Genomic DNA, 27,902 nt, shown 5'->3' with positions numbered 1-27,902 from the left:
AGGTTGAGGCTGGCCTGGAGAAGCTGTCAGAGCGAGGAAGGATGGGGTTGGCTTTGGTTGGGCATACAGCTGAGAACAGAAAGAAGAGGCAGAGAAATTCCAGGAGAGGTGTCAGTGCAGATCTGTGTTTTGTAAGATCCTGTGGGAGAGGCTGGAGAGATGGTTTAACAATTGTGAGCACTCGTTCTTGTGGTAGAGAACCTGGGTTCAGCTCCCAACACCCACATGGCAGCTCACATTTGTCTGGACCATTAGTTTCAGGAGATCTGATGCCCTCTTGTGACGTCTGCAGGCACCAGGCAACAATGCAGTGCATGTACATGCAGGGACACACACACACACCTCGACACTAAAGTTTCTATCAACAGCAGAAGCTGATACAGCTAATCGCTACTTAACACGCTACTTAACATGTTATTCTTATACGAAACGGTGGCCATCCAGTCTTATCGCACCTAATTTTTAAAGCAGCCTTTGATGATGTAATTATTATCCTGTTTTACACTGATAAGTATGGCAGGACCTGGATGTCCTTTCCAGGTCTTAGAAGATGTGAGTTTTCAGTGATGAGAACTCAGGTAAGAAAATTAAAGGTGCTTGATAGGATCACCGGCTGGGATAGAGGACAGTTCACCCTTGTTTCTAGGGGGTCAACAGGCCTCCTTAAGTGTGTGAATCACAAGAACATTAAAACCACATCTGCCATTCGGTCTTGATAATCTAGACTTGGGCTACAACAGCCTCGTCGTGGAAGCCCTGGTTCTAGTGGGGATTTGAGTGTGGGTGAGGGGCAAGTCCTAGGGCTCATTCCAGTCCACCAACATCCTGTCATTCCGGTCTGGCTAACAGTGAGTGCTCAAATTCTATTAGCCAAAAGGGAGACTCTTTCCCTCTCCCTCTCCCATCTTCCTCGTACCCTGGGGCAATTAATTGTTTTCCTCCCCCCCCCCCCCCCCGCATTTGGATCTCTGTCTGAGAGCAGGTTGGCTCTCATTAAGGCACTATACGTTTTTATTTTATTTTATTTTTTTAAGTTGAATGAGTTGCTATCCAGGCAAACTAATTACCAAGGGCAAAGGTAAGGATACTTGAGTGGTTAATTGGAAGTGTATACGCGGCAGGATTGGCACCCCTTTTAGATTCGCTAATTTTATCATTCTTGGCAATCTAGGCGACAAAGGACAGAAGGTACATTTTATATTTTTCCACCATCCAAAGGTACTGAAGTTCTCGGGATGGACATTGGAAATGCGCCCACAGACACGTTCTCGCCCGGGACACCGCCCTAAGATCACAGTAGGAAGACTCCTTTCTCCTTGGATGCGCTTGGCAAGCCCTGCCCCTAAAGAGGGGCGGGGGTGGAGGTGGAGAAAGAAAGCGTCCACACCACGCGCGTCAGCCGGAGTACCGACTGGCAAGTGATCCGGGCGCGCGAACCTCGGCCATTTATTTATTTATTTTCTTCCCACCGGGTGCGCTGTCCCTTTAAATGGGAATGCTGCCGCTGGCTCCGTAACACCGGAGCCGGCAGCTTGTTGATTTCGGCGCTGGTGAATTTCACATTGTTTCCACTTCACTTTCCTTGCCCCGGGGGAGGTTCGGGTCGGCTCCCGGACGCCGCCGCCGATCCCGGCAGGGCTCGAGGAGGGCAGGGGCCCGCAGCGAGCGGCGCAGCGGGCGGGGGCGGGAGGACCGGGGGCCCGGGCCACACGCGCACTACCTCGCCGCAGTCGGGCTCCTCCCGCGAAGGAGCGCGGCCGCCCGGAGCGCAGCGCGGCGCGGGGCCCGCCCAGAAGCCAGCCCGCCCACGGGCCGGGCTGCCCAGCCGCGCCGGGAGGCCGGGGCGGGGTGGGGGGCGGGGGTGGGTGCCGCGGCCGCCGCGGAGCCGGCGCTCGGCGCGTTTTGCATGAAGATGGCGGCTCCCACCGCCAGCAAGGCAGCTTCCCTGGGCTGCAACAACAAGCCTGCCTTCCCGGAGCTGGATTTCAGGTCTGGAGCTCGGGTGGAGGAACTGAACAAACTCATCCAGGAATTCACCAGACACGACCAGCGGGAATACGACGACCAGAGAGCGCTGGAGATCCACACTGCCAAGGATTTCATCTTTTCCATGCTGGGTAAGGAGGACGTGTGAGGATGCGTGTGTGCGCGGGTGTGTGATGGAGCGGGTGGGGAGCTCTGGTCCCTGCTCTGGCGTTTGCCTGGGGTGTCACCCCTGGTTCCGTGAGGTCCCCTTTTCTCTCCACCGCCAGCGGAGCCGCCCCCTCCGCTCCTGCCTGCTGCGCTCGGCGCGGAGTGCCCCTCTCCTTCCCGAACGCCCGCTCTTTTGTTGGTTCCTTGGCCGCGGGGTCTGGCGGGCAGGTGAGGCGGCGGCGGCGGCGGGAGACGCCTCCGAACTCCGGGAGTCCCCGAAGCGGCTTGGGCCGGCTGACACCGGCTCTCCTGCAAGCCCGGGCGGCCCTGGTGGAGGCCGACCCGTGCCAGAGCGACAAGTTGCTTCTGTGGTGGTTGCGGCGCGGCGCTATCACGCCGAGCCCCGGGTAGCCAAACTTGTTGGGTGTTCCAGAGTAACCCGCGGAAGTAGTCCCGGCGCCCGGAGTTGCCTGCAACTTTGATTTGCAAATCGACTTCCCTTTGAAGGGGTCGGGAGCATTTCCGGTGCTTCTCCCGGTTGTTGCTGAGTTGGAATTCCTAATTCCTTGCTCGAACCCGACCTAGCTCAGAGCTCTGGCCGCGGAGGAGCGCTGTCCCCCTCTTCTTTGTGTATTGTCCTAGTGATGGCTAAGAGGTGCTCAAGTTTCCCACTCTGAGCAGCGATGGGTTAGAAAAAATTTCCCCACCGTATTCCCCAGTTCTTCACCTACGGGTCTGGAAAGATAAAGAAAAATAATGGGTTCCGGGGAATCCAACCCCATCCCTGGCGTCCTGCGGGGGGGATTATTGCTTCTGAGTTGTAGAATGATCATCCGCTGCTGGGAGCCTGGGAGTGTGTAGAGCTGTCATGCAGCAGTGGTGGCCCCGTGGTTTACATTTCAGCAGGGCTGGACTGGGGGAACGGTGCTCTCCAAAGGTTTCCACAGTCAGTTTTTCAAATAGTGATAAATGTGATTGACAAAGGACAGAGTCTTGGCGTTCTCTTGGGATGGATCCAACGAGATTGCAGCTGTCCGGGGGTACCTTATTCCCTCCAGATTTTCTTGCCTCTCTTAGCTCAAATCGAAGTGATACAGATTGAATGGGGTCCACTGGTCCTCTGAAGAATCAGGCAAGTTGGATGGGCCATGTTAAACACGGGAGTATGCTTTCCTTCTGCTGCTCACCCCCTACACGCGTATTCGAGGAGGTGAAAGATCCTTATTTAGATGTTTGACTGTTTAATTGAATTATTATTTTAACTTACGATGTGGTGGGAGTCACCTTTCAGAAAGGAGGGTAAAAGCCCCTACAAAGCCTCCACAATCCTAGAATCAGACCAGTGATTGTCAGAAAGATGGGTGTTTGGGGTGGGGGTAGGCACACACACAGAAAGCTCAGGGCAGTTATTTAAGTTGCTTAACTATGGCCTGTCTCTTTGGCATAGCTAACCACTGCCTGCCATCCTGGCATAATAGCCCCCCTTGTCTGTGTCTGGAGGTAGTGGTGAGGAAAGCCGTGGATCAGACAGCGGGAGGTGATGGGGAGAGTAAGTTTAAATGCCTGGTTCAGTGGGAACTTGTGCATCATCCCTTCATCTGATATAGTGAATTAGTCAGGTCTTTAAGTCATATACAAAAGGCAAATGATTCCAGGGTACTTAATTTATGCACGTGTTTAATGTCACCAGCGGCACCGCTGACAGGTAAATAAGATTTGCTTTTCTTCCTTCTCAGTCCATTGACCTTGGAAGGGTTGCTTTCTCTCCCTTGGGACTTTGGCATTTCCACCTGCCAGAGAGAGACTTCAGGAGTGTCATCTAAGCCCTTTGCCCCTCTGGATACTACCAGGCAGATGGCGAAGTGAGCTTGCCTGTGTGTGGTACTGCATTCATTTTCGAATCCCTTGGTTTCCTTTAATGAGGTGCTGGCTCCTCTGGACCAGTGAAGGTTTAGCGACAGCCAGGGTCCCCATGTGGATTTACTTTTTCTAAAGCAGATTTTCGCATGGCTTGAGAAACAAAATCTCTTTTTTTGTACACTTTCTTTCACTTGCTATAGTCTAGAGTCTTTCATGAATATGCAGATAGGATGTCTTGATGACCCCCTCCCCCCAAGCTTGTTAAGGTGTCACTTGGGTGGCATTAGGCCCTTCGGTTTAGGGGTTTAGGAGATTGTTGGTGGGGGGTAGTTCTCCTGGCTTTGTTCTGTCTCTGAACTGCACCTGAGGATTGTCAGCAGCTTAAAAAAAACGTTATCCTCTCAGTCAGGATGAAATGGCAAAGGCGTATGTCCAATCCTCTTTAATGGAAATGTGGATAATGCTTCCTCTGGGCGAAGGCAGTTGGGGGCCGGGGTTTATGGCCAGTCAAGTCATTCTCTGTGCTACAAGGTTGTTAGCTTGGATGGAGGCCCTTGTAGCTTCCCACCTTTTCATTTTATCTTGTTGGGGGTGGGTGAGTGGGGGGTTCTGCAGATGAGTGAAGGAAGCAGATAGTGTGCTCAGAAGCCCTTCAGCACTAGGAAACCCACTGTCCTGTGGAAGCAGGATCTGTCTGCACAGGGTGAGGCCATCGAGGGTCCTGGAAGGCACTGGGTTCTATTTGTGCTGAGATTCCAGTGCCTGTGGAGGCCAAGCCTCAGCTGGAGTCGAGCACCGCTTCTGTCTCTCTACGCTTCTGTCTCTCTACACCTTGTTCTTTCAGGAGAACGATTGCTGTGATTATCTAGTTAATATCTGAGAGACCGGAGTGTGTCGAGAGGCTGGAAGTACATAATGAACACCATTTATCAAAATTCATAGAAATCACCAGAGTTCATTAATGTTTTAATAATATTTGATATTTGCATACTCTCTCTGCTGGATCTTTTGCTACCTTCATTCCCTGGTGAAGTTGGATGGAAGAGTCGTGGTCTTTCTGTGGAACACATGTGTGGAAGAGAGTGTGCAGGAGATGGAGAAGGCAGGAAGAGCCATGTAGTCACCAACAGACAAGGGTTTGGTGCCGTGGCCTAGTTGTGAGAATAGTTATCAGTTGCTGACCACTTTCTCAGGGTAGGGGCTCCGTGGGGTCTTTTTGAGCAGGGGCTTCGTTCCCAAGTCACAGGTGGAGGTACGGAGGGTTAGTGGGTTTACAAGGAGACCAAAACGTGTGGTTAATAAATCAGAGTGACTCAGGCATGCTCCTCTCCTACTTGAGTGCATTAAATGTAAAAACACAGGATTCAGGGAAGAGGGAGCTGTTTTGAGAAAGCACTTGTTTCAGGATTTTTTACTTCTGTTTTGGGGTGAGAGTCTTCACATAATGCAGGCAGGCTCTGCAGTGATTGCTGAAGCATTCCGAGCTCAAGTGTTTTATTCCATGAGGAGATCACCTATTTGAATTCTTGATTGGGAAAATCACAGTGACTGTCATCCACACTGCAGTTCCAGCCCCACTCTGCCCCTTGCTGGCTGTGTGGTATTAGTTTTCTAAATCTCTTATACGTAGACTAGAATAATGCGTCCTTTCAGCATGACATCTGGATGCTAACTGGAAAAGAAGAATAATATGATTTTGTTATATATTTCAAGAAAGGTACTGTATTAGAGAACACAGTGAATTTCATCTGAAATGATTCTCCAGAAAGAAGTATGGAGTACAGTTTGCAGTAATCTCAAGGATATTGGCTGTGGCCGAAGGGAGCGTGGTTAATTCCAACACTCAACTTGTGTATGTTAAGCTTATAATGTGTGCGTGATGTGAAGTTAACTCCATTGCCTATCTGTCAGCTCCTGTAATCTGACAGTCTTAAGGATGTGACCCATCCACCTATTCTGAAGATAAAGCAGTTGCGGTCCTGAAGAAGGACCCCTGAGAGGTGCAGAGAGGACAGGTTCTTCTGCCAGGATCACATAGAGCTTGAGTTTTGACCAGCGGCCTGTTTGCTGCTCTGTTAGACTCGGGTGTTTTCAATGCAAATGCCTGCATCCCCTTTGCTTCTATCGCTCTTTGCTCAGAGACTAGGAGGGCCTATATCCTGGGGATTATTCCACTTTCTGGCCTGCTTTGCCTGTATGAGCAGGGGTGATTTCTCTTTGCCCATTTGTTGCTGTCTGTTCCTTTCTGTACCTTTTTTGTTTTTTGTTTTTTTTTTGTCTCCCACCCACCAAGTACCGTTTGCCTCTGTAGGATTCTAGTAATAAAACAGGGAGCAAAAACCTTGAGAAAGGGTCTATTTTGACCCCATTCTTTCCTCAGCCCCTGCATTGGACCCTCACTCTAAGAACAGGTTGCTGGCTGTCCCCAGCCAGCCCAATAAACACCATATGGCCCCTTCAGAGTACTTCTGAGTGAATGCTTCTCAACCTTCAAAGTGCTTCTGAGTGGGACCTACTGCATTTCCAGGCAATCTTCACACCTCCTGAGGAGAGAGGCCATTTGGAAGCAGTGACTTTCTGATCTATGAATGCCAGTTCACCCAGCAGCATTTACTGTAGATGTTGCCATATCAGCCCCCTCTGCTTGGTTTAGAGTTGTATTCACTAATGTGCTATTCCCTTATAAATTCTCAGATGGTTTCTGGTTTGCTCTGTTTTTGGAAACATCATACATTAGGGAAGTAGGGCCCCTCTAAACATTTGTGTGTGTGTGTGTGTGTGTGTGTGTGTGTTTGTGTGTGTATGTATGTGTGTCTCTGTGCCTGTATACACGTGCGCACACTAAGTTCAGTTGCTTCTCAGCAGTGGGCCCTTCATCCTCCCTAGGAGAGTGTTGGGAGGTGCTGTGAGTCCTGGGTCTTTTGGTTCTAGTGCCACCATTGGACACTGCATGGCTCCCGATTAAGCTAAGCCTCTTTTGTATTCTCACAGCCTATTAGAGTCCCTCTTGTCAAACTGAGAACTTGTCATTGAATGCTAAGCCCTTTCAATTCTTCTGGGGGAGCTTTAGAAAAACCCAGACTTTCTGGTCCCATTTCAGATGTATTGATTCAGAATCCCCAGAGATCTCCAAACTGGGCATTCAGCACTTCTGTCTTCTGTCTGCCTTAAAGCCTGAGGCCGTTCATTATCTGTCTACTAGACGTGTTCCCAAGCACAGTGAGTGTCTTCCTGGCTATCTTTGGAGACTAGATCCATGCCGCTGAGCCCAGTGAGTGGAAAACCTCAGAAATTTGCCCAAGTTTACTACGAGCAATTGGGCAACATAGGTGAAATCTCCGGTCAGGCCAGTGCACAGCAAAGGCCAGATTCTGCTCCATGCCCCTGGGATAGGGGTCCAGCTTCTCCATCGGGGCTTCTAGAGTCTTGCTGTGTGATTTTGGGCAAGGCATTTTTGGAAATTGAGCCTCAGTTTCTGACTATCGAAGAACACGCCAGATGGGGATACTTCCTGTGTTTGATTGCTTTGGGATCTGAAGTCTTTTGTACAACCCAAGAGAAGGGCATTGTGGAGTTCTGTTTTGTAGTTTGTGGTGTCTGGGTGACCCTGTGTCTCCTGGCATCCGTTGGTCTTCTTTCTGCCCATTTTCTCTAACTGGAACACAAAAGAAGCAGAACCATTCTGCATGCTAGTCACTAATGATATTTGCATGCACATTTTACTAGACATCTGTGTTTGCACTGTGCTTACACCTGTAGGTACTTACGTGCATACTGTTTTGTAAAGCAGAGATCCATCAGGATTTATGCTGCTTTTACAAGTTCATCAATACGGTGTCATATACCACACAGTGAAAGAGAGGCTCTGACAAGGAGCCTGTGGAATGATGACCTTGGCCTGTCTTTCACTCTGTCCGTCTTATTCTAGGAGAAGATGCCACTCTTCAACTTGGAGCTCACTCTGTGGTTTCCTAATTGAGGGTGATGGACTCCTGGCATGCGTGACCTTGAGGGCATTGTCACCTTTCAGTGTATCTCCTGTTTCATTTTGCAGGTTCTATACAGTAGATCCATGTTTTTTTTTCTTCCTTTTTCTTGAATTGCTTTCTTTCTTTGTTTTTTTTTTTTTTTTAAGATTTTATTTATTTTATGTATATGAGTACACGGTTGCTGTCTGGTGAGTCTGAACTCACTAGAAGAGGTCATCAGATCCCATTACAGATGGTTGTGAGCCACCATGTGGTTGCTGGGAATTGAACTCAGGATCTCTGGAAGAGTAGTCAGTGCTCTTAACCACTGAGCCATCTCTCCAGCCCCTTGGGTTGCTTTCTTGGTTGGCTTTCTAACCTGGCTCCCTAGAAACAATGAATTAGGAGTCTGTGAACATGAATGAGAAGGGTGTCTTTATTTTATTAATCCCTACCTGAGACAAAGCATTTCCTCCCACTGTATATACAATTGACAAATTATTGTAGTATTAGTAAATAGTACCTAGGTTTTTGTTGCTAATAGAAATCATGGGTGATTTTTTAAAAACTTATTTTGTATGTACATTGCTATTTTGCCTGAATGTGTATCTTTTTGAGGGCGCCAGATAGATGCCTTGGAACTGGAGTTATAGACAGTTGTGAGTTGCCATGTGTATGCTAGGAATTGAACCCAGAGCCTCTGAAAGAACAGCCAGTGCTCTTAAGCACTAAACTGTCTCTCTAGCCCCAGCATTTTAGTTCATAATACAGTGTCACACGCATTGCAGAAGAAATTGGGTCAGTGAAATAACTTGATGGCTAAAGGTACTTGCCCATGAACCCGATGACCCTAGTTCAATCCCTGGCACTCCCATGGTTGAAGGCAAGAACCTGCTATGCAGAGTTGCCCTCTGACTCCCACATGAATGCTGGGGTACATGCATATGTGCTTATACACAAAATACACACATGCATGTATGCACATACACAAAATACACATATGCATATAGTATGCACATATACAAAATAAACACATACAATAAAAATGTAAAAGAAATCACTGTTATTTCACAATAAAGGCAGACACCCAACTATTATTTATTTTACTTACTGGGGTAACAAAGGATCAGATGATCTATCTCAGATTTACTTTAAAATGTGTATTTTCATGCTGATTTCCTTTGAAAGTCTGTGTCACATTGCTGTCTCCATTTAAGTACATTGTTCTTGCCAGGCATGAAGGAGCACACCAGTGATCCCAGAAGTTGGGAGGTAGGAGAATCATGAGTTCGAGACCAGCCTGGGTGATATACAGTGAGTCTAAACTAGCCTGGCCTGAGAAGTCAGACCTTGTCTCAAAAACCTATTAAATAAATGATACATCCAGTTCCTCACAGGGGTTCATAGAATAGAAAGGCTGTAAAAAGGATCTGTGCCACAAACAAACATAGTTAAGGATCCCAGTTGGACATGTTGCCTGTGCTTAGATAAAATCCTCAAAAAGGGAAATGAACTGTTTTCTGAAATTGCTGCATGATTTTCTTTCTCATCTGTTAAAGCCACACTTGACTGACTGACTGTCTTCTCTGGAGCTGTGAGATCTTGGTCTTACTTTCTTATGTGGTAGAGGAATGTAGGTGACTTTTTCTACATAAGACATTTCTGTCTTTCTTAAGACGTTCCCGAGGGCAGCACAAGAAATGACCAAGTGTGTCTGCTGGGACTGCTTGCCAAGAGCAGGAAGCAGTGCCTTGTGAACTCATGGGCATGGGTCCTTTGTTATGGCCCTTGGTTTTCCTTCGCTGGGAGTCTTTTGATGCTCCTGGACTGGCCCTTCCGTCGTTGCTGATGGTCTGCACTAGTTATCTTTCCCCGTGTTTTATCATTTGTGCTCCAAATGGTTGTATGCTTCCTCTGGGACTCCAATTACAGCAATTCTTTGTTGTAAATGGAGTATTTACAGTCAATAATAATTTATCTTTGCACAGTAAACAAAGTGTTTTGTAGACTGCAGTCCACATTCTTGTCTTGTATAATGGGGTTAGGCTAGGCCTTTGTGAGAGATTGTATAGGCAGCTTTAACCGCCATTTATGCATGAGAGCACTAAGACCAGGAGGTCATGGGACTTGATTCAGGGTTGCAGGTTCAGTGGTGGAGCAAGACTCCATCCGGCTACTGCAGTCTCTTCTTGCAGGATACAGCCAAGAGCTTCCAGGGCTTTTGACCCTCAGACATTTTCCACAGGTTTTTGGGACAGTTCTATCTTCTCAGACAAGGCCCAGGACCACAGGTGTCATCCACCTGAGAGCTTTTCGTTTTCCTCCTGAGCTGAGGACTTGTTGTAGACAGGTTAGCGGAGTGGTGCCACTTTAAACCCTGTGCCATATGTTTTTCTGCTTGCGTAGCCCTGCCCAGCTTTTTCTTAAAGTCTGTGGCGTTGTTTGCAATGAGCTTGAATACGTATGTCAGCTCAGTGATCAGGTAAGAACAGTTCATGATTATGCCATTGCATGAGGTCCCGTCTCCCGGGAAGAGCTATCTCTTTTTCAAACTCTTCAGTGCCCGTGTGTGTGCATTCCCTCTGCACAAGATAGAGAGCCAGAGATAGAACCGCTGTCAGTAAACAGGTGTAAGGAACTGTTACTCAATTTGTTTGTTTGTTTTTTAAAAAATACGTTTTTCCCTCAGTACAGAAGACTTGATTACTGTTTGTGAGCTAAATGAAGCCGGGAGTGGGAGTTGGTCTAGATAGTATTTGTTTTTGTTTCTTCTAACTAGGGTTTGAATGTCTGCTGCATACACACAGCGGATGGTGCTAAGCGTTCATTCATTCATTCATTCATTCATTCATTCATGGTTGGTGTGGCAACTCTGTGCTACTACCTGTCTGTGCGACGGAGTAGCTACTACCGTCATGCAGTTACCGTGTAAGAACATCGAATAGTGACTACGAACATCGAGGCTATCCTCCAAGGATTGCTTCTGTTCTCTGGAGGATGGATTAAACTTGCAGACGAATAGAGATGTGATCGTAAAGAAAACAGGCAGTGCAGCCAATCACAGTGAGGGTGTCTGACTGGACAGAGTACGGGTGATAGGGAAGGCTTCCTTGAAACAGAAGGAGCTGGCTGCTTGTGTTCCAGGTAGACAGAACAGCAAGCGGAAAGGGGGTGGCGGGGGGTGGGGAGGGCAGTTGCAAGCATTCTCAGGACTGCTTAAATTATAGTAAATCTCACTTCATTTTCTGTAGGTGGAGGCTTTCCAGGTGGAACCACCCTTGTTTCATATCAAAGCTCTTGTTTTTGATATGAAAATTAGTGGAGATGAGGGGAACTTAAAAATTAGGTTACAGGGCTTTTATGATTGCTTCTTAGTGACATGCTGGAACCGGGAGCTTGCTTTGTAGCTCAGGAGAGACTTGAACTCGCCCTGTAGCCCAGGCTGCCTGCGAATTTGTGGCATCAGCCTCAGAAGGACAACAGATGCCAGAGAGGTCCTTTGGAGTCCTGCGATTCTCTGATTTCACTTCTGATAACCCTAGGGCTAGAGAAAAAAAGACATCCTGGATTGATTCGTGAACACTGCGCTGTTCAGGGGACGACAGGAGCCTTTTGTCTTTCTCTAGTTCTCCCAAGTTTACAAAGTACCTTCACATGCAGGTTATCCTCCGCCTGACTCCCCTTAACCCTGTGAAGCAGGAAGAAAGGATGACCAAGAAGATTCTTCCACCTTGCTGAAGGTCACAGACAGCGACTATGGGAGGGGAGCATCAGACTTCTGTCCTCTGAAGGACACCCTGTTGCCTGGCCTTATATGCCAGCTCTGTCCCAGGCTGTCTTGGAGTATGGAAGGGAGCAGGCTTCTGGATCCCAGTGAGGTCAGAGGCAGCATAAAGCCCAAAGCCTCTGGGTCCTCATGTACCCATGCCTTGATCCTTATTCAACTTCTAAGCGCTTTTCTAGGCTGCTTCAAGAACGCCCTCCTAGCAGCTGCAGCTGTTCCTAATAGCAGCTGCGTGTGCGGCTTGTGTTGTGATTAATAAAGGAAACTCAACAGTTTGTTCTCGAAACTGTGCCCTTGCTGTGTGCAGCCTGCTTGCACGCAGGCTGCTTCTGATTTTGAGCAACGCAGTCCCACTGGTGTACGATGCACAAGGGGCTCACCTCCTTGTGGCGAGAGGCAGGGTCCATCTGGAGCAGCGGTTCTCAATCCTCCTAAGGCTGCATTTGACCCTTTAATACAGTTCCTCATGTTGTATTGCCCCCATCCATTAAATTATTTCATTTGTACTTCATAACTGTAATTTTGCTACTGCTATGAAAAATGTCTGATACGTAGGATATCTGAATATTTGACCACAGTAGGGGTTGAGACCCACAGGTTGAAAATGGCTTCTCTAGAGCCAAATAGGTACACTGAAGGCCCTGGACAGTTCAGATGGTGGGGGGCCAATCCTATGTGTGGAACAATGCTCACGAATGGTACCTATCTCTTGTCAGTCAAGGACTGTATGTGTGTGTTGGGGGCAGCAATGAAAGAAGCCCACCTTTTCCCAGTTTGGCTGCTGGGTGGTTTCAGAGCGTGAGTGTGTATTGGTCCCCAGCCTTTAGCAGGGATGCCTGGCTTCACTCCCAGTGCCTTATGTGTAGGTATGGGATTGAGTTTGCAGTTCTATACATCTGGTTAGGCAGCTTCGGGAGCCTTACTTCCAGATCCACTGCTTCAAGACCCAGGGTTGATAGTCCTGGAATGTTTGGGTTTTTTAATAAGAAATACACAGCTTTTTAGATGCTGAGATCAAAGTAAAACTTAAAAGAAGTACAGTGATGGTTGAAGCTACAGGTCAGACAATATGTGAGCTTTTAGGTAATCCCCTTTGGACTGAATATATTAGGGAACATTTGGGCTGTCTGCTTTGGAGACCAAGAGCATCTGGTCATATTGGGGCAGAATCATGACTCTGTGTGTGTGTGTGTGTGTGTGTGTGTGTGTTTTCATCTACCCTAGCTTGCTATCCTGCTTTTATTTTTAAGTTGAAAATATCTAGTTGTGTAGCATTGGAAATAATAATAACTGCACTAAATAATGTTTACTGTGTCCCAGGAACAATTCTAAGTATTTTATCCTTGGCTTTTATTGACTAAATCAATATTAATCATACTGTGAGGAAGGTAATAGTAACCCTTATTTGCTCATAAGAACTCAGAAGCAAAAAGCAATAATGCCAGACATCATTGAGCTATTGATGGAGTTGGGATTTGAATCTAAGCAGTCTATTTCAGGCAGAAAAATACCTTGTTGTGATCTGAATAGGTTTGGTCCCCGTAGACTCGTGTGGTTTGAGTGCTTGGCCCACAGGGAGTGCCTACAGCTTGCCTTTACTAGAGTTGTCCTCGTTGTGGTGTCTCTTCACAGTGATAAAGCCCTGACTAAGACAACCATGCTAGTTAGTTTTTGTTGACTCAAGCCAGGGTCATCTGGGAAGAAAGAACTTCAGTTGAGAAATTGTCTCCATCAGATTAGCGTGGGACTTCTTAATCCTCAAGACTAATGGAGGAGAGCCCAGCCCACTATGGAGGTGCCACCCTGGGCAGGTGGTCCTGGGCTGTATGAAATTGAGGGCTGAGTGAGGCCTGAGGAACCACCCATAAGCAGCCTTCTTCCATGGTTCCTTCCTTGAGTTCCTGCCTTAGCTTCCCTCAGTGATGCACCGTGACTTCTAAGCCGAAATAAATCCCTTCCTGTCCAAGTTGCATTTGGCCATGGCATTTATCAAACCAAGACATAAATTTATACCTTTATTTATTTATCTATTTATTTTTCTTTGTGTGTATGGGTTTGGCCTCCATGTATGTATGTAGATTTGCTTTATGCCTAGTGCTGGCAGAGAGCAGAAGGTACCTGATCTCTTGGGACTGAAGTTAAAGATGGTTGTGAGCTGCCAAGTCTGTGCTGGGAATTGAACCGAGTCTTCCAGAAGAGCAGCCATCTCTTCAGCCCCAATGTACCATTTTTCTTAACCTTTCTTACAAAAACACAACTAAACACTTTTCCCATGCAAAGTAGAATCTACCGAAAATACTCATACTGTTTGATATTACTTTAGGTGGTTGCATTCCCTCCCTCCTCAGTTTCACAATCATGGAACCTGAGGTCCACAAAGGAGAGACTCCATTATCTTAAGCTTCAGCTTCACTTTCGGGTGGAGTGGAGATTCGCAGAATGTTGGGCCGTAGATGACACTGAGCAAAGTGTTTGCACACAAGCCAGTTATCTCTGAAGTGTTTGCCCCTGAGGGAGGACTGCCTGGCTTTGAAGTCATTTCAGGAGGGCTCTGCTTCAAGGTAGGGGACATTTCTCCGCTACAAAGCCTCCTTGTGCTTTGAAGTTCTCTTAATAGGTGTTAGAGGAAGGATGCTCAAAAGAGAACTGCATGGGCAGAGTGTATTTTGGTCTGTTGTGTTTGCTTTGGTCTTTTGGATCGTTCCCCGTCTCTTCTTCTCCGGCTTCTTTCCTCTGAATCCTGTCCTTTTACACCTGAACTATTTTCATAACTCGGATGGATATTTTAATCTCTGAACAATCCAAATCTGGGATAAGGAAGGCTGGCTGGTCTGTATCTTAGGGAGAAGGAGAGGGTGCACTACCCTCTCTTTGGGTTGGTGGTCTGGGAGCTGAGTCCTGCGGACTTAGCACCGAAACAGGACTGAAAGAATTAGGAAGCAGTGAATGGGAGGTGGTTCTGAGACCAGTGTATCTACCCCATCACTGCACTGATGGATGTGCTTAACTCCAGTTGTGGATAGTGACTTCTTCATGGCCGGACGACGATGTGGATGCTCTCAGGGAACACTTGCCCCATTGTTTCAGGTGCTTTGGAATCAGTAATCCCTTTGATTCTCATTGTTTACTATTCTCACTTTGCAGCAGAGGGAATCAGTGTCTTAAAGTCACGTAATCAGGCCCACACTCAACCAGGCAGTGCAGCTTCTTTATTCCTTCCCTACACCTTCAGGAAGTTATCCCAGGCTCTTTGGGGTAGAAGATGGACAACCCTGGCTAGTGACAAACGTTCCGGGGCAGGTGGAAGTGAGGAGTAGCAGGCCAAGTGGAGAGCAGTGCCATTTCTGCTGTTCTAGAAGCTGGGGCTGTCACGGTCCTGTCTCTTGATGTTTCTTGGCAGCCCTCAGGACCAGCATTTCTTCGAAGCTGTGGTTTTGTGCGTTGAATGGCCTTTTGTGTGAGACCTTATCCTGTCCCTAGGTTCCCTCTTTCTGAAGGTAAGAAGGTGGGCTCTGGCCAATTGATCAATGTAAGCTCTACTGGAAGTCAACTGGGCCCCTAGCCCTGAGTAAATCGGGGCAGTTTTGTGAGGGTCCTTTCCCCATGGCAGTAGGTTTCACTCCAGATTTAGAAGATTTAATGAGGGTGTAGTTAAAATCATCAGTCCTGGGGTGATGGGGGTGATTTTCCCAATGAAAGATTGATGACAGAGTACTGTTTAAAAGTACACTGTAATTTTGCAATTAAAATTTATTAGCTGAACTGGATTTCATGTGAATGAAGGATCTGCCTCCTTACTCCCCCTGGCCCCCAACCCGAGACAGGATTTTCTCTGTGTAGCTTTGGCTGTCCTAGAACTTGCTCTGTAGATCAGGCTGGCCTCAAACTCAGAGATTCACCAGCCAGCTTCTGCCTCCTGAGTGCTGGGCCTAAATGTATGTACCGCTAGCCCCCAGCTGTTTTGACCCCTTTTGAAGAGTGACTATTGCTTTTTTAAAGTCCATAGTCTTACCTACTTCCCTGTATGGGCCTGCCTTTGTATATGGTCTCATAAAGGACTGAACATAATTGGAATATGCCATTGAGTCTGTATGTGATGGCTGGTGTTGACTGTCAGCTTGACAGACTCTGGAATGACATGAGAGATGGGCTGCTCTGGGCATGACCGTGAGATTATCTCAGCTACATTAACTCAGATGTGGGAAAACGCACCCACTGTGGGTGGTACCATTTCCTGGTCCAGTTCCAGGCAGTGTTAAGTGTGGAAAGGGAGCCAAGCATTGGCATGCGTTTGTTCCTCTGCCTTTTGACTATGACCCCCAAACTCAGGCTTCTGTGATTTCTCCACCATGATGGCTAACTGAACTGTCAGCTGGAACAGGCTCTTATCTCCCGTGGGTTCCTGAGGAAAAGAAGCCAAGGCACAGTCCTTGGGACGAGGTTGCTTTTTGCATTCTTGGCATTGATGATGTCAGAGGGTTGGCCTGAGAATCTGCAGAGAAACCCGATTCTGACCTACCCTACCTCACCATGTCAAAACAAAACAATGTAAGCAGCCTTGAACCACAGATCTTTCCGAACAAAGCAAATGCCCATGGGAAAACTTTGCTAAACTTCCATAGTCACTTGGTTTCTGTGTGATTCTGTTTGGGATGGCTCAAGTTTCCAAACTTTCTCTCTTTTTCCCTTATCCTTACTAGTTCTGGGATTATAGTTGTGTGCCACACAGGTGAGACAGCACTGTATGAGGTACTGAGTTTCATTGTAGTACGTTAAGGTGGAAACGCAGTATTGATCTTGATGGTACAACTAGTGCTGCCTCCTTCAGCTCACGTGCTCATGCCTTCTGGCCTCACATGCCCCTCTCCCCTACCCTCTGGCCTCAGGTGCCTCTTTTCCTGCCCTCTGGCCTCACATTGCCTCTCCACACACTCTAGTTTCATATGCCTGGCACTCCAGCCTCATGTACCCCTACACTCAGGCTTCAGGAAGTGAACTTTTCTTGAGAGGCGGCAGCTGAAACTGGTCCTAGCTAGCCTGGTCAGTTACGAATTTCTAGTTGTGATCAACATCTGTAGTTTCCCACTACCTTAACATCTCAAAGATGGATATGGCTGATGTGCTTTTGTTTCTCTCTTATATATCTGGAACACAGTTCAGTGAAGATTCGAGAGGGCCTCAACACATCTTGCTAGTATTACTGATGATTTTGTTTTTGTTCTGAACTTGTGCCTTTGGATGTTTGCCATTGATAACCACCTATGGCCCTATACCAGTATCCACAGTAGCCCGAGACACCCTAATGTGAGAAATTTTCCCAAATATGAAAGACCTGTGCTCAGATGTTTGCCTGTTGTCAAAGAATCTTGGTGACTAAGGAATTGTGCTGCTGCTAAGTTTTGCTAATGCAAACAAGGCTGGCTTGGCTGATTTGGTTTTTAGCTGGGGTTTAGGCAAAATCTGTAGTTCCTGTGTTAAGTTCCGTTGTCTGAGGCAAACGGCACCATGGTAGCCATCCTTCTGTGTCTGCACGAGAGGGATAGAGTTGTCACGGAAGAAGTGGGGATGTGGTGAGAAAGGAGAATGTGGCCCTGGGGGTGGGCAGACTGGAGTCCCAAGTGACACTGGGCAGACCGTGTTAGCTTCATCATTCTGTAGCCTGTTGTAGGTTGTCCTAAGATCTTGAAGGACAAAGCCAAGGTTAAGAAGGGCAAAGCTGAGTGTATAGGCTTGTGTCAAAGCCCAGCAGTGGCTTTTGTGTGTATAAACTGAGGTAAGCAGGTTGTTAGTTGCTCTCTCCATGTGAAACCTTTCCTTCAACCGCCATCCTCCCTTCTCCCAAGCTGAGATTAGTGTTGCAGCCTGAGCATAAAGGAGCGAGAGCTGTGTGCTTGGGGTCCCTTCAGTTCTCTGGGAATGCATTCTATCAACACATTGTTCACTACATGGGATAGAAACTCCTCCTGTCTTTTTCAAGTTTTGTAAGTAAGAGAAAGCTAGGTGATTTTCCAGGACTCTATTTCCTTCTTTTTTCTTCCTTTCTTCCTTCCTTCCTTCCTTCCTTCCTTCCTTCCTTCCTTCCTCTCTCTCTCTCTCTTTCTTTCTTTCTTTCTTTCTTTCTTTCTTCTTCTCTCTCTCTCATTCTTTCTTTCTTTCTTTCTTTCTTTCTCTCTCTCTTTCTTCCTTCCTTCCTTTCTTTCATCCTTTCTCTTTCTCTTTCTCTCTCTCCTTCTTTCTTTCCCTTCCTTCCTTCCTTTCTTCTTCCTCTTTTCCTCCTCCTTCTCTCTCTCTCTCTCTTTTTTTTTTTTGCAGTTCCTCAGACATTTCACAGCGTGGGGTTGACCAAATGAGGACCCTTATTCCGGCTGTTCCATCACCCTTCCCTGTGCGGCCTACAGGATGGAGAAGTACCTCTACATCTCACTCAGCTAGATTAAAACTCCCTCGCCAAGGCTCAGTCAGCTCAGGCAGCACAAAAATGAATACCTGAGTTTGAATTTCCAGTATTTACATGAGAAGTTAGTTAGCTCAGTGGTACAGGCCTGTAATCCCAGCACTGAGGCAGAGGTCCTCCAATCCTTGGAGCTTCCTGGCCTGTCAGTTTAGCCAAATCTGTGAGATTCAGGGTCAGTGAGAGACCCTATCTAAAGCCACCTAAGCCTCCATAGCCACAGATATGTGCACTAATATCCATATTACACATAAGCATGCATGAACATGCATACATACCACACACACACACACACACACACACACACACACACACACACAGCTCAAAACATCCTACCTGCCTGGTTTGGAGGAATTCACATTAGCTGATATTTTAAATCTGATGCTTATGCTAATTATTTTGCTAGCAGAGGGACTTGGGTGGGGAGGTGGGGCTCTCACCCAGGCTTCCTGTGAAGCTCAGGGTTGCCCTGATCCCCTTGAGGACATCAAGGAACTGCTCCATGGAGTTGGTTCTCTCCTTCCACCTTTTTATTAGTTTTAGGGATTAAACTGAAGTTGCGTGTCTTGAACGGCACACGCCTTTCGCAGCCAGACCCATTTACCAGCCCCTCAAAGAGGATCTTTCATATCTGTCTTTTTCTATGTTGTCATTTCTAACCCTTGTCTCTGACCAGGTGAGGAAAAGCCTAATGTCGTCGGTCTTTCCCTGAAGGAATGGCTGTTGTATGTGTGGGGTAACCTCCTACTTGGTAATCTATATTAGTTCCTTTTCTGCTGCTGTGATAAACTATCCTTGCCAAAGCGATTGAAAGGTGAAGGGATTTTTTTTTTTTTGTTTTAGGCTTGTAGGTACAGAGGGATAGAACCTCTGCAGGGAAAGCATGTAGCGGACAGGGAAGGCATGGTAGCCAGAGCTGGCTGATCACATGGCATTGGTATGCAGGAAACAAGAGGGACCAGGCTGTGAAACCTCAAAGTCCATCCTTAGTGATGGACCGACTCCGGGAAGACTCTACCTCTTCCAGAAGTTCTACAACCTTACCAAACAGTGCCACCCACTGGGGACCAAGCCTTCAAACAGGAGGAGTCTATGGGTGGGACCCAAACCGCAACAAAAGGCATGCTGCTGTTGTTCAGGTGGGAGGTGGTAGATAAAGTGCGGGGTGTCTGGTGGCAAGAGCTTCTTAAGGGATAGGTCAAGGGTTGGTGGTGGTAGGGACACCGTCTGCTCTGTCTCAGAAGTAGTAGTAGAAGTTCAGTTGCTTCTCAGAAAGAATTAGACTATACTTTCATTCGTATTACTAGTAAAACGTTTTTAAAATTCTAGGAGTGTACATGCATGTGTGTGCACAAATAGCATGTTTCACGTGCTCTCCCCCCCCCCCCCCCCCCCCCCCCCCGCTCTCTTCCTTTCAGGGGGAGGGATGAAGATTTCAAAGGGAAAAATAGCTGCACGCTTATCTTCAGGAGAAAGAGCCCGTCTGGTAGAGGGGCTTAGCAAAGAGCTGGGAAGCCATGTTCTGCTTGAGTCCACTTTGGAGAGAAGAGCCCGACAGGATAGAATGGGGTTAGGATATTTCAGAAGAAAGAAAACAAGCCCAGAGGTTGGTGGGGGTAGCCTGGGCTAAACCCTCAGTAGCATCTGGGGCTGCTGCTTCTCTAGTGCCAAGAGCTGTTAAAGATGTTTCCCAGCTGTTCCGGGAAAAGCCGAGTTTTCTCAGAAAACCACTGGGTTAGATGCCAGCTAGCTACTTCCTCTCTGCAGCCCTTAGGTCCCCATCTGTAGAAGTAGGAAGCTGCGCTTCCCTTTCCAGTCAGTGATGTAGGATTCTGTAGACAGTATGTCCTCTCTGGTTAATAGGATGGTTGTTATATTAAGATGTTAAATTCCCAGTCTGCCTGGACCTTTGTTGTGGTGTGACAGGCAGGGATTCACTTTTTATGATTATGTTTTCCTTTGAGGAAGTTATGACATCACACACGACACACTTCCTTGATGGCCAGTGACTCATCTCCAGGACAGCACAAGCAGCTAGTACTCTGGTTGGCCCCTGCTGCTCTTGGTGGCATGACAGCTCTGGGCCATGCTTAACGGAGTATAACTGCACCAGGAGTAGGAGACACCAGGAAGGCCCTGAGCAGTTTACACTGGAGGTGACAGCCAAATATTGCCGTGTAAATTAAGTAGGACACTAAATGGGAAATTCGTCTTAATCTTCTTTAAGTACTTACTGCTCATTTGCCAAGGTTCCAAATATTGCAGTTTCAAAGGTTCAGAGGTGTCTAATACAATTCTTCCCCTCTGTACATAATTCTCTGCCCATTGTATAACTCTATTAGGAACATTAGGGTAATTACAGAGCTGTATTCCGCTTTTGGATTACTGTTATATTTGCCCCGAGTCTGCCTGTGTTAGCCGTATTAACAAGCAGTGACTAAGAAATAAAGAGAGTCTAGCAGATGCCTGAATTAAGATGAATTAAGAAAACCTTTGTCTTTCTTCTTGGGATATCTGTGTAATACAGGTTGTATTTTGTGTAATACAGGTAGCAGGTTACAGTGTGGGTTTGGAGGCCCAGTATCTTAACTCTTCATCTCTGAAATGGGGACACCATCTCAAGTCCTAGGCCCTGGCAAATGTGACAGTCTGTTGAGGGAGGATGGTGGTGGGAACCCAAGTTAGAGCACTCAAAGGGGACCTGCAGGGATGGGACACAGCACCGTTCCCTGTTTGGGCACCATTGGGCTGCTGGGAGAGCCTCCTGATGCTCTCAGGAGTGTCTCTATGGAAGGAGCTTCATACATAATGTTTGAATTAATGGTGGCATGAATAGTCTACATGGTGCTTTCATTCTCATCTTTATAAAATAAATGGTTATTGTGTTTTCTTACTCCACACACTAAGCAATGAAGGTACAGATCACTTAAATGTTAAGCCTAAAATACCACTAGAGGGTTGTCTTTTAAACCTTTTGGCTGGCTTTTACAGCTTGGGAAGATGTTGTCATGTGAGGTGCCTTGGGTTGGGCAGGGCTTCCCTCCAGCTCTGCAGCAACAGGAAGACCTGACCTATCTTGAAGCTTGGTGTGTTGCAGCAGATCGGAGAGATGCTGATGCTAAAGAGAGGTGTTAAGTACAGTGACCCTCAGTATCCATGAGGATGGATCCAAGAACTTGCAAAGACACTCAGATCTTCAGATGTTTAAGTCCCTTCTGTAACATGGTGTAGGATCTACATATAATGTGTAATGTCCATCCCTGCGCACATATGACGTTTTATCCTTAAGTCATTTATAATAGCTGTCTCTGTAGCTGGGAAGGTACTTGCTGCACAAGTGTGAGGAGTGGCATTCAGTTCCCCAGCAGTCATGTCAGTATTGGCAGGCTTGGTGACTCCTACTCAGGAAATAGAGACAGGAAGCCCTGGAATGACACTCGCAGAATGCGTGAGCTCTGGGTCAAGGGAGTGACCCTGTCTCAATCTATAAGGTAGAGGACAAACGAAGAAGATGAAGGATGGCCTCCACACACATGCACACTCCTTTGTATGTATACTGAGGTTCACACCTGTACCACCACACTTGAAAACACGCATATACATATGTCTACACCACACACACACACACACACACACACACACACACACACACACACATGAAGACTAGATAATGCCATGTGAATACTGATGGTACAAGATCATAGCAGATGCAGTGTTTGTATTTTTCATGTGTGTTGGTTCCCGTTAGATGAATCCGTGCACACAAACCCTGAGGATACTTGAGGGCCAAGTGTAACCTGCCAGTGGTTATTCAGCTGTTAGGGCAGAGCCCTGGGCTTTTCTTGTCTTAAAGGCAATAGAAATAACAAGAGTGAACATTTCTTGACTGTAAACTAGGTGCTGGGGGTTACACTTGGTGTGTACTACCCCGCGCAGGGAAGTATTTGGAGATGTCCTGCAGCTAGGGACCATCACCCTGTCTCTCAGGCATTGACACATATCCCAGTGCTGCTTTCTCTTGATTTTGGAAAAAACGAAAGTCAGTATTTCTTGTGATGTTTTTTTTCTTGCTTGTCCTCTGTTACATCTGGTATTCTAATCCACATGTCATGAGTTGGCCATCTGCACCCCCGAACGAAGCTTGCAAATCTATCTTGTTTTACCCTCGTTATAATAAATACAAATGCATGATTGAATGTGATGGTAACATCTAAAAATTCGCATGTGTATATGAAATGCACTTATGGTTTATCATGAAAAAGTACAGTTGTGTGGGCCTTTCTTGATATTGTAACACCAAATGGCTCTCTGTAGATTGGAAATGTTTTTCCTCTTATCCACCTAATTCCAAGTCCCTAGGAGGGTTACTTTAGGAAGACAGAAAAATAAATTAAGCCTTGGCACAGAGAGGAGAATCAGTAAATGTATACAAGATGGTAGCTTATGAGGCAGGCTTAGTTTGGTGGTTGGGTATTTCCTCTTTTTTTATTTTGTAAGTATAGAATAGTTTATTTAGGGCATGGGGAGGGGAGTAAAGAGGGTAGCAGAGGCAGAGAAAGGCAGAGAGAAGGAGAGAGTAGATAAGTGGAGGCTGGCCATGGCCACGTGGGGGTGGGGTGGGAATGGGGAGCAAGGGGGCAAGAGGCAAGAGGGAAGCAGGAGTAAGAGGGTAATAGCGGGTATTTGCTTTTTTTATGAGGTGACTTCCTTTCTTGGAGTTTGCAGATGGATATGTTAGACATAACTCTGTTACGCCGGGGAAGAAGGGTGAAGTCCCTTTAACTTGATGGCTTGTGACTCATCAGAATTAAAAAAGGTGCCATGCTCTGATCTTCTCTTAACAGAATGACTTGTTATCCAGTGTTTTCTGAAGCAAGCCATCGATTCTAAGGAGTTGAGTGGGATCGCGTGTATCGAAGGCCCTTGTATTGGTATTGAGTTTATAAGTTACTGGAGGTATTTGGAGAACATCATCACACATTGTTCTGATCAGCTTTCTCTACTGTTGGAGTTGGCCCCGATGCAACAAGCCACTTACCCTCTCTGAGACTTTTCTGTACTCACATATTCATGTGACTAATGCCATCTCCCAGAGTCCTCTACAGTATCTGGCTGAGAGTGGGTGCCAGGATTGGTGTTGAGTGTATAGAGAAACGTGGAGTTCATTGAAGCTGTGTTGAGTTGATGTGTGTAAGGGAGCCAGTGGGTATCATCCTGTTTTGCAGTTGTTGTAGTTGCGTTGGCGTTTTTGATTTAGTATTGCTAGGGGTTTAGCTTTGAGTCACACCAAAGCTGAGTTATCTATACCCCAGAATTTGATTTTCAGTTTTGGGAAATAGCCTGCCATTTAGAACTCCTCTCCACAGAGGTGTGTGTGTGTGTGCGTGTGTGTGTGTGTGTGTGTGTGTGTGTCCGTGTGTAAAATGAACACTTTTCTCCTTCTCCCCATTACTTTGCTTGGACCAGATATCCAAGGCTTCCTAGGAGCTGTGGACTTCATCAGTTCATCTGCCATAGGAGGGATGCTCATTGTGGCTCCATGCTGTATTTTTGAAACAGATACTGTTGTTGTTATTGTTGAAATGCACTAGTTTCACAGGTTTTTTGTTTTGTTTTGTTTTGTATTGTTTTTAATAAGAATGTACATTGGTTTGACTTCAGGGTTTCTAAGTTTGCACCAGTGTCGTGGGATAGAGGCTTGGGATGTACATTACAGCTTTAGGATGCCAATGCAATAGGCAGGTTTTTTTTTTTTTTAATGTTTAAAATAGATTGCATCAGATTTGTTTTTCAATACCTAGAAAATTATCACACAGGAAGTAGGTTCAATTCACGTTTCTTTCAAGGACACGTATATTAACTGTGTGTCTGGTGTCTTGAACGACTAAGATATACCCAATAATGATCTCCCAAAGCTGAAAGTACTAGGAAAAAACATGTCTGCCTAGTTCTTCTCTCTCTCTTGGGATTTTCTCTGGCACCTGTGATCCATGGAAACAAAACATGTAACTATGTAACAATGGGACTGCTGTTTCCACCTGGCTTCTCTGTGGACACCATTCTTTCTGTCTGTTGCATCTCACACCTAACTGCCACAGGCACAGCAATATATTTCTGATGTTTATTCCAAGAGGGACATTTTTTTCCAGATACAATAGAATGATGTCTTGAAAATATATTGTTTCTGTGTACTCCAGAAATAAATACGGATGACAGGCCTTATTTGTGTGATTAGTTCTGGTTTCAGAAATACCATTAGTATTTGTTAAAATCTGTCCTTCACAAAGGAGAAGTTTCTGGATTCCTTCCTTGCATTTCACTGAGCTACATTTTTATTACTTTATTTTGGGAAACTTGGTGTGAACTCTGGATGTGAGAATTCAGGGCCTTAGTTCTTTCAATAGAAATTCTTGGGGTTGTGTTTAATCCTACAAGTAAGACTTTTGTGATTACAGGTGACAGTTCCTGTCATAGTATTTTACAGTCATGTTGTGTGCTTTCCAGAAAGTTCACAAAATGCTTTTCAAGTCTTTGTATTTGGAACACACATTTTTCACTTCCCCATTAATGATTTGAAGGATATTTGACTTGGGCTTGGGTTTGAGACATCTTGACAGAAGCCCCTGGAAGCTGTTTATAGAACTATATATATTTCATCCTGTGATAAACTCTAAGGCAAGGGCAGATTATTAAATTTACCTGCTGATGGTAGCTATAAGAAAATGCCTTCAGGACTAGTCATAACAAAAATTATTTATTGTTCTTAAAGAAGATTGCTTATTAAGTGAGGATTAAATGTACATTTAGCAATTCTGAGCCAGCTGACCTCTCAGAACAGCCACTGACTTCTTCTCTTAGAAGCCCAACTTTGTAGGCAACTGCATTCCGGCCATTCCAGACTCTCTCTGGAATGGGTCCTTACATGCGTCTGTGCCTTAGCTCCTATTTCCCTTCATGCTTTGTTAGCACCTGTCTTTTCATCACTTGCCAGAACGATTATCTCTGCTTGCACAGTCGTGTGTATGTGTGTGTGTGTGTGTGTGTGTGTGTGTGTGTGTGTGCATGAATAGGTGGATGGGTCAATAGTTGGTAGATTGAGTGAGATTGATCATGCATATCCATTTAGTAACTAATAATTATAATACTAAAAATCTTTAAAAACTTTCTTCTTGGTAGTATTTCCAGTGGGAATTGTGTGTTGAAGGTGGGACATTGTGTAAATTTCTCTCACCCTACTTCTGGCCCCAGCTGCCTGTCTCTCTCCACATCTGTGTGAATGTGGAGGTTTCCGGTATTCTCCAAGCACTGTGGATGGCTTTAACCTGCAGTTCTCAGCAGAGAATGGCATCTCTATTTCATTCGGAGCTGAAAGAGGCACTACACAACTCTGACCTGATAAATAGAGATGAGGTATTGTAAGTGAGGTGGTTCCTGTAGCGTGCAGACTGCCGCCCTTGCCCCTGCATGAGCTCATTAAATGTGGCTGAGCAGAGTAGTGTTGCCTGCTGATGGTCTAAGAAACTCAGTTTTGGCCTTGTGTTCTGAGCATGCTCGGTATAAGACAGAGACATCTCTGTTCAGAAGACTGGTTAAGCCAACCCGGGGACCATAATTCTTTAGGAGAAATTATTGTATTTTGCAGGCAGATCTTTTTTAGTGAGTGGAAATACTTGATTTCTTTTTAAGAGCGATTCAGTCAGAGTGTTCATGTTTAAATGAGTTCTATTTCTTCATTCTGGGAAATCTGTTTGGTCTTATGTTACATTTTTGTTATCTTGACAAAACCAGGGGCAAGCACCTTAGCAGAGGTTTTACTTAGGCTCATGCTTCCTGAGATTTCTGCCTGTGGGTAGCTTGTTCTGTTGTTGAGGGCTTAAGGCAAACATGAAGATAGGACCTGGTGAAGGTAACTCTCCGTGATCAGGGAGCAGAAAGCAACACGTGTTAGAGACCAGATACATCCTTTAAAAGCATGACCCCATGGACCCACTTCTTCCTTCTTGGCTGAACCTCCTAGGTTTCTACCACATTCTAGTAATAAGATCAAAATGTGCCTCAATCAGTAATCTAGTAATAAGATCAAATGTGCCTTCCATCGATGGAGTCAGAATCCTTATTTCCAGAAAGCTCCATCAGCTACCAACCAGGCCTTTGCTTGGTTTGGTTTAGGGGCGTTGGTATTTTGATTGGAACCACAAAACTTCTCTGAGGTTCTTTGCTTTTTCAAACTTCTTTTCCTTTCTTTTAATCGTCTCACAGTCTGTTAATGATTCTCAAGCCCTGTCCTGGGCTCTGAACTTTGACTTTTGGATTCATGTACCAGTTGAGGTCATCACATACCAGATTAGAAGCAGAGTCTGTTTGGTCAGAAGGTTTTATTTTTCTTTAGAGAGTTTAAATATAGGAGGCTGTCCCCAAAGGAATGAACGTGATGCTAGGGTCGTTCTTGTTTTTTTGTGTCCTCTGTTGGGGAGGCTACCATTAAGTGACTAAAGATACCTGGTCGTTATATGCAGAAGGGGTGGGAGATTCCTCCAGACCTGAGTGAGAGTGTCTGTCATTGCTCACTGACTCTAGAGCAAACGAATGAAAGGTTTTCTCCTTTCAAAAGTTCCTTAGCAGCCGGGAGGTGGTGGCGCACGCCTTTGGTCCCAGCACTTGGGAGGCAGAGGCAGGCAGATTTCTGAGTTCGAGGCCAGCCTGGTCTACAGAGTGAGTTCCAGGACAGCCAAGGCTACACAGAGAAACCCTGTCTTGAAAAACCAAAAAAAAAAAAAAATTCCTTTGCCTTGTGGTCCCCAATGCCTTCCTCAAGTGTAATCCTTGTACCCCCAGCTTTACCCAGGATCCAGTTAGAATGCAGTGTTTTAAGCTTAACATGTCAATAGTTGATTCTATTATGTGATAAAGTTTGGGAAGCATCTATCTATCACATTCCATTCCATTTTATTTATTTATTTATTTATTTATTTATTTATTTATTTATTTATTTATTGTAGCCCTTGCTGTCCTGGAACTCACTCTGTAGACCAGGCTAGCCTCAAACTCAGAAATCTGCCTGCTTCTGCCTCCCAAGTTCAGGGATTAAAGGTGTGTGCCACCACTGCCCAGCATCATATTCCATTTTAAAACCACAGAAAGTAGAACTTGTCTCAAGGCTGAGCATCTGAAAAAGAAATTCTGGATTTTATTTATTTCTACTTAAATACCCCAAACAACTCACTGATGAAGTAGTGTTTTTTATTATTGACACATTAAACTGTCACTTAAAACCTTTTATTTTAGAGAACTTGAAACATATCAAATTAGGGAGACTGAGTCAGAGGTAAGCTGTGTTTCTGTGTTTATCCCTAAATCTAACTTTTCCCTTTTAGGACTGTGGCAGAGTGCATGTGGTTTGTGGGAGGGGAGTTTGGTCTGACGCTAACATTTCCTGTGTGGTGGATCTCCAGGACAGTTTCCATCTCCCACAGATAATTCTGTAGCTCTTAAGTAGTACTTCCCCTTTCTTAAGGTAACCATACACCAGTATCAAGAAGTATAGCCTTGATGAGGTGTGGTGGCACACACTGAATCCCAGCACTGGGGAGGCAAAGACAAGGGGATCTCTCTGAGTCTGAAGTTAGCCTAGCCTACATAGTGTGTTCCAAGCCAGCCTGGGATGGGTGTGTGTGTGTGTGTGTGTGTGTGTGTGTATGTGTGTGTG

The 27,902-nt window shown here is 46.0% G+C and overlaps 1 protein-coding gene across 1 annotated transcript in view; it reads left to right on the top strand.

Moving 5' to 3' along the window:
* Positions 1-1,314: 1,314 nt before the first annotated feature.
* Mb21d2 (Mab-21 domain containing 2) overlaps positions 1,315-27,902 on the top strand; it is a 102,592-nt gene continuing 76,004 nt past the window's right edge. The window contains exon 1 of the mRNA XM_031363566.1: positions 1,315-2,117. Coding sequence (XP_031219426.1) covers positions 1,907-2,117 — 211 coding nt within the window. The 5' untranslated portion in view covers positions 1,315-1,906. The remainder of the gene's footprint in view (positions 2,118-27,902) is intronic.

This window comes from Mastomys coucha, unplaced genomic scaffold (assembly GCF_008632895.1).
Source record: "Mastomys coucha isolate ucsf_1 unplaced genomic scaffold, UCSF_Mcou_1 pScaffold12, whole genome shotgun sequence".
NCBI classification, from domain to species: Eukaryota; Metazoa; Chordata; class Mammalia; order Rodentia; family Muridae; genus Mastomys; species Mastomys coucha.
This window is presented reverse-complemented; position numbering and strand designations above follow the sequence as displayed.